We start from the raw sequence: 6,725 nt of genomic DNA on the forward strand, positions 1-6,725 counted from the left end.
AAGTTAAAGATAATAGGAATATTTGTAATTGTGATGTTTACATTACTCACTTTATACATATATATAGTAGTTGTCAGGACTAATTATCTTAGTCCTAAGAATGTGCCCTAATGACTCACTGAAAACGATATTTTGTCGACTCTGCAACCTTCTTCAGGCTGTAATGATGTCAGGTAGTGCACCCTACCATATAGCAAGCGTGTTGTCAGATATTCTCGTTTCATTGGACCTAGACGTTATGGTGTCAGCCGGCCTGCTCTAACGCCACTTGCATACTCATTGTCCTTTGTGTAACAGTTTCTCATAATCAAAATGACTCTCCTTCCTTCACCATACCATATAGATACATGGACGGACCGTCGACATCAATCTACGAGATCAGAAAATACCGTTCGCATCTTTAAGAAATATTCATTACTTCAGATCCGATAATTAATGTAAATCTTCATATGGATATGTACAAGTATGAATTGATTGAAATGATATATTGTTCCAAAAAATATTTGAAAGTTCTCATTATTGGGTGGCTTTTTAGCCGAATAACTTCATTTAGATTGCTTCATATTATCATAAATGATGACATAATGGAAATCAAAACCACCAAAAACCCCAACATAAATGAAACAATCAATGGAGTTCCATACAACTTAACAAACCTTTGGATGAAATAAATACTCCTCGTCAAAGTAGCAAAAAGATTAACAAAACTAGGATTAACAACACTAAACCCACCATCAACAACAAGATTAAGACCACTAACATGATTAGCATCATCACTAGCAAGATAAAGAGCAGCTTTAGCAATATCTTCTGTCTTCAAAATCTGTCCCTTGAGATTACCAGTATAACTCAAAGCAAAATCTGATATAAATCTAGGGACAGTTATTCCACCTGCAGAGGTTGCAATTCCAAAAGGTGAAATGCAATTAACCCTAATTCCATTTGGGGATAATTCTGATGCTAAGCTTTTTGCTAATCCCCAAATTCCATGTTTTGTGAGTGCATATGATTGAGTTCCGAGTCCTCCTATTGCTGTGCAGGCACTTGCTGTGAATAAGATGCAGCCGGTGTTTTGGGGGATCATGACTCTTGCTGCATGTTTGGCTCCGAGGATTCCACCAACTAAGTTTATGCTTATTAGGCGATCTAAATCTGATTTTTTGCTCTCTAAGAATCTTGTGAATGGTCTATCTACTATTCCTGCATTTAGTGTAGGATTGATGTGATGTCAATTTCTGTATAAGGTTTGAAATGGGAGACACGCTCATTCACGTGTCAAATGCTTGTGATGATTAGGAAGTTTTGAAAGTTTATGGGGAAGTTGAAGTTTTGGATTTATTAAAGGGGCGTTTGGTTCGCATAGGAGTAATAGAATGGAATCAAGAAAGGGAAACAAAGAGAAATGAATGGAATGTCCTTAAATTTCCTTTTCTGTTTGTTTCAATTCCACAAAAGAGAATCATATATCCATGATTCTCTTTCTGGCTGTTTGGTTCAAATGAGGTAAATATAATATAAGAATAAAAACCAAATTATTCAACTATTAAAATTAAAAGACGATGAAACTGAAATAAAATAAATCAAAGAAAATGCATAAAAGTTCTATTTTAAAAAGAAAATAATAATTAAAATTAAATACCAAAACTGAATAATATAACAAAAGAAAAATATTTGTCAAAATTATTTCTCAGAATAAAAAAGTAAAAACAAATAAGTAAAAGGATCAAAAGTGAGATTAGTTTAGGGATAAAAAAAAATATAAATAAATAAATATAAGGATCAAAATAAAAATCAAAAAGTAAAAATTAGTTAAAAATATTTTTTAAGGATAAATAAATAAATAATATATAAGTATAAGGATCAAAAGTGAATTTAATCCAAAGATTAAAAAACTAAAAATAAATAAATTTATTTATCAAAATTAAAATTAAAAACAAAATAGAAACTAAAAATGAAATTTTATAAGGAAGATAGATGTTGAAATTAGTGTGAGAGAGAAAAGAGAATGAAAAATCTTAGGGGCGTTGAGAGAATGAAATTAGAGGAATTAGTGATAAACTCAAAACTAAAAGAATGTAAAGAGAATGATTGAATTAATAAAACAAACATCAACAAAATGATTCAACTTTCCTCTTTCCCTTACCCTTTGTTGAAACCCCAAAACAAACGCCCCCTAAATGCAATCGGGCAATAATAGGAGGTTATCAAATAACAAATCAAATTGTTAAGAAACCATTTGAAAACCAAAGTTTAATTCAACCAATTAACGAGGTTGTCAAGATTCTATTTGTTTTAATTCAACCAATTAACGAGGTTGTCAGGATTTGAATTCTCGACTAAATGGTATTAAAACTTCTTGGACCAAATGGTCGAAGGTTCAAGTCTTGACAACATTTATCGATGAAGTGTGTCAGAGATGATATCTCTAAACAAATATCTAACTCATCCCAAAAGGTACCTCAAAGGGTGAGGATTGTCTTACATATTTAAGGAGCCATATAGCTTTCTCATTTAACAATGTGAGATATTTAACACGCCCAATTCATTTGGTGCATGACGCTAATACCAGCGGAAGCCCCAACATTGAACCATGTCTATGATACAATGTAAAAAAATATAGCACATCCCAAAAAGCACTTCAAAGTGTGAGGATTGCCTCACATATTTAAAAATATAGCTTCTTCATTTAATACCGTGGGATGTTTAACAATAACAAATAGCTATTAAACTATTTGTTTAAACTTTTGGTTCAATCGCTTGCTTGATACAAATAGCTATTAAACTAGCTCGTTCAAAGCATATTTTAAGTAGAGGTAACTTGGAAACGTTGTGGATAAGTTTTTACTATTTTGTACAAAATTTTGATCACGATATAATTATAAGAAAAATGACAACCTTCATTGTCATGAATATTAATACTAGCTATTTTTGAGTCTTACGTATTGGCTTAAACTTTTCGATCAAATGGCTTCTTAACATCTTATCGGATCACATAGACCAAAAGGTCAAAGATTCAAATTCTAACAACTTCGTTTATATTAACTTCAACATATAGCAAATATAACTCAATATCTTACACATTTCAAGTTCAGAGAGCCATTAGCGTGCAAAAATTTGTCCGAGATAATATTAAAAATTATTTTAAGAGACCTTAAACAAGAATCAAGTCGTGTTAATCGTGTCAAAAATTATCACCCTTACCTGCATTATTGTACATAATGTCTAGCTTCCCGTATTTGATAACCGTTTGGTCTACGAGACTGCTGATTTCTTCTTCTTTGCTAACATCACAGCGGATGTAAATGGCGTTTTGGCCGAGCTTTTGCGCAAGGGCTCGGCCAAGGGCGTCTTGAATATCGGCAATAACAACTTTGGCTCCATTTGCATGGAAAAGTTGAACTGTGGTGGCTCCTATCCCGCTTGCCCCTCCCGTTATAATCGCTACTTTTCCGGCTAACCTGAAATTGAATGAAACTAGTTGAATAAAAATAGAATATTAAACTTTTTTAATTAGTAGATTACCTTTGTTCTGGCGTTACAAGGATAGGAATAGCCTTCTTTTCCATATTGAAGATCGAAAGAAGAGAATTCTAAGTTTTGTGCTTCTTCTTTAATGGGAATTTATAATTTTAAAAACTACTACAAGAAGTAGAAAATGGATGGTGAAAGGGTCTACTTTCTCATTTAATGTGCATTTAATTAAAAAAAAATGAGTTATTATAATCGAGGAGCAGCATCCCGAATTAGGATACTCTCAATAAATACAGGACTAGATAAATCAATAAAAGAATTAGTATAGAATCTGCATTTCGAGTCAACATATAAACCACATGGTTTGCTAACCGTGAAACAAAAACCATCCAACAAGGATTGATGGTTACTACGCTACAACCTCTGAGAGATCTCTGCATTTGCTAGTCACACAAGTCACTACTTCCTTTGAGTCCGAAACAAAGATTTTATTATAGTATCCAGTGGCCAATACAGGATTACTCGGTTGCGGGGCTGATTTTACACATGCGTTCATAAAAAAATTTGTTAAATCGAACTTGTTCTTTTTTTTTTTTTTTTGTATATCTGCATGTTATAATTTAAATAGTCAATAACTAATTTTTAAGTATTAATGTACAATTTCTCAAAATTAAGCTAAATCTCATTGAAAAGTCCTAACATGTAAAAAAATTGGATTGAGAGATGGCCGAACAGGTAAAAAATTAAAAATTTTGATTTGAGGAGGCCTAGAAGGCAAAAAAAAAATAGAAATTTGGATCTAGAGATGTCTAACAGGCTAAAAAAATTTGAAATTTGGATTTAGGAGTACCTAATAGGTCCAAAATATTGAATTTTTTTTTGAGACAGGGGGACTGAAACTATCCGGAGTCAAAGGTGTTCCTGCGGCCAGAGGGACAAGGCCTTCAAGGCCCCTGTCTACGCCCATGACAGTATCCCATAGACAGAGCACACTCCATGCTATCTCTCATTGCCAAAGCCTCCACCAATTGATAGTAATAAGATTAATATTAATAAGATCGAGTGAATTACTTGATTACATTTTATAGGGTTATCGAAACATTTTAAATAAATTCAAGGAACTATCAACAAATTTTAAAAATTCAGAGGCCAATCAAACCGTTTGGACAAGGTTAGTAGGGAGGTGATATATTAAGACTAAGATCTAGTAAGATCTAGATTTTAATTATACAATTATCTTAGAAAGTCTTGTATATATCATAATTAATTTTGATTAAATATACTATATAAGGTCATATCAATTTGAATTATTTGTACCAAAAAGAAAGCAATATGAATTATTGTGTTGATTCATTAATTTGATCTAACTAACTTTCAATCTCCATTTAATGAACCTTCAAATTAGACTTTTTTATTAGCGGCGGGTTCAGTATTTTAGAGGTCCTAATCAGTTTTCATACTCCATTATTTTATAAATTAAAATTTAATATATATAAAATATAATTAATTTTAAGTATTTTAGAGGCATTAGGCAACTCTCATACTCCATCATTTTATAAATTAAAATTTAATATATATGAAATGTAACTAATTCTTGATTCAACAAGAAAAATCAATTTAAGATCAGACTTTTTGATAATTGGCAGAGAACAAAACAATTAATTGTTATATTATGTATAAATTGATCGATATGGTTGTTGGGTGAAAATTGATTTAGCCATTATGTACAAAACAATATAATTTCAAGTCTTATTAATGAAAGATGATTTTTTGTTTCATGTGCAATTTTATGTTATGTCTATCCTTCAATTTCTAGCATTCTGACTATCCAAAAAGACTTTTCTGTTACCGAAAAACACTTATCCTTTGTTAATGACATTGAAATAGTATCGTCTAGTGAATCTTAGCTTAAAATTGTATTTACGTGGTTGCTAAATTTGTTTTTCCCTAATGACTATACGACTAAATTTGTAACGCATTCCTATTATTGTTAAGAGAAAAGTTGTGAAATAAATTTTGAAGACCTTTTATGTGCTATTGTTGTTAAGAGACGATGACTAGCAAAACATAAAACAATTTGTGTTATTGTTGTCAATTTTCGATTCCATTTACTAAATTGTATTTTTGTTTTTCTATATATAGTTACTATTAAATATAATTTTTCAACAATTGAAATCTCAATTATTGTTGTATTATAATTGAAATTATTTTTTAGATCGTAGGCCTTCCTAAACGGGATGTCCTAGACGGCCGCCTATGTGTCACCGGGCCAAATCTGAGCCAGACCAAAACCCTATACAGCGCCAAGAATTCCTCAAGTCTTGGCCAGCCAATTCCTACGAAAGGGGTTTATCCCGTTTTAGCGTCCCATCAATGTGTCTATCTGCATTCCATCCCGGTAGAACTCTCTGTAATTAAACCTCGTCCTAAAATGAGATACGCACTATGTGCTAACTCCGAAGCCCATAGTGCCCATATAGTTCCACCTATAGAGACATTCGTCTCCTTTCACGAATGTCGAATGCCCGACTCTCCTAGTCCCTAGTGGACTAGGGTAGATTGCTTAAACAAGGAGTGGCAGCCCTATAGCGTTGCTTATACCAAATTGACTACTACTATCAGTATATCCCATTCGCTACTCTATACAGAAGTCTTTTCATAGCTTTGTCAATGATTAAGATTGAGTTTGCCTATGGTCAAACTCCCTCTTCACACTATGCGGCTTCTCCGCCCTGTCTCACTTTGTTAGGTTTAAGGTTCATCACTCAGCCATCTTTTTTCCAATTCCGGCCCCAACTCCGGCCAACAGTTCCATTTCCGTCGGCTCCAATAATCCGGCCACCCTAATCTCTTCTTCTTTTAACATACATTCTCTCTCTTTCTTTCCCTCTCACTCTTCTGCGTTCCATCGTTTTCGTCCAAGACTATGTAGCAAGGTAGACTTAAAATGTATAAGTTTCGCTAGAGAATTTTGACTTAAAATTCAGTAGTTGGGTTCATTAATATGGTGTTTAATGCTTGCTTATTAGAAATTAAATATTAATAGTTTCCATTTAAAGTTGAAACAAAAGTTGTCAATGTTTGACAAAAAAAAAAAAAAAAAAAACCCTAATACATCACCAACTCCGTGAACTTGTACAAAATAATAGATTGACTCCTTGAACTTTGCAAGTGTCTCACCAGCTCTCTAAACTTGCTTACTTCGTATCATCAGCTCCCTAAACTTGTCCATAAAAGTATATTAGCTCCCTGAA

The 6,725-nt window shown here is 32.6% G+C and overlaps 1 protein-coding gene across 1 annotated transcript; it reads right to left on the minus strand.

The window, feature by feature from the left end:
• Positions 1–456: 456 nt before the first annotated feature.
• LOC136209882 ((+)-borneol dehydrogenase 1-like) lies at positions 457–3,833 on the minus strand. The gene is made up of 3 exons (XM_066001498.1): positions 3,523–3,833; positions 3,202–3,458; positions 457–1,200 (listed from the first exon to the last, which is right to left on the minus strand). The coding sequence occupies exons 1-3, from the start codon at positions 3,564–3,566 to the stop codon at positions 560–562; spliced, it is 942 nt and encodes a 313-aa protein (XP_065857570.1). The 5' UTR covers positions 3,567–3,833; the 3' UTR covers positions 457–559.
• Between the last annotated feature and the right edge of the window lie 2,892 nt (positions 3,834–6,725).

The sequence above is a fragment of the Euphorbia lathyris genome, chromosome 10 (genome assembly GCF_963576675.1).
Source record: "Euphorbia lathyris chromosome 10, ddEupLath1.1, whole genome shotgun sequence".
Taxonomy (NCBI): domain Eukaryota; kingdom Viridiplantae; phylum Streptophyta; class Magnoliopsida; order Malpighiales; family Euphorbiaceae; genus Euphorbia; species Euphorbia lathyris.

Bases quoted from the DNA above. Each gene is read 5' to 3' on its own strand.
- LOC136209882 (XM_066001498.1), bottom strand. From the start codon at position 3,566: ATGGAAAAGAAGGCTATTCCTATCCTTGTAACGCCAGAACAAAG. The intron at 3,459-3,522 runs GTAATCTACTAA...ATTCAATTTCAG, and splicing joins CTTGTAACGCCAGAACAAAG to GTTAGCCGGAAAAGTAGCGA. The intron at 1,201-3,201 runs GTAAGGGTGATA...CACTAAATGCAG, and splicing joins CATTATGTACAATAATGCAG to GAATAGTAGATAGACCATTC.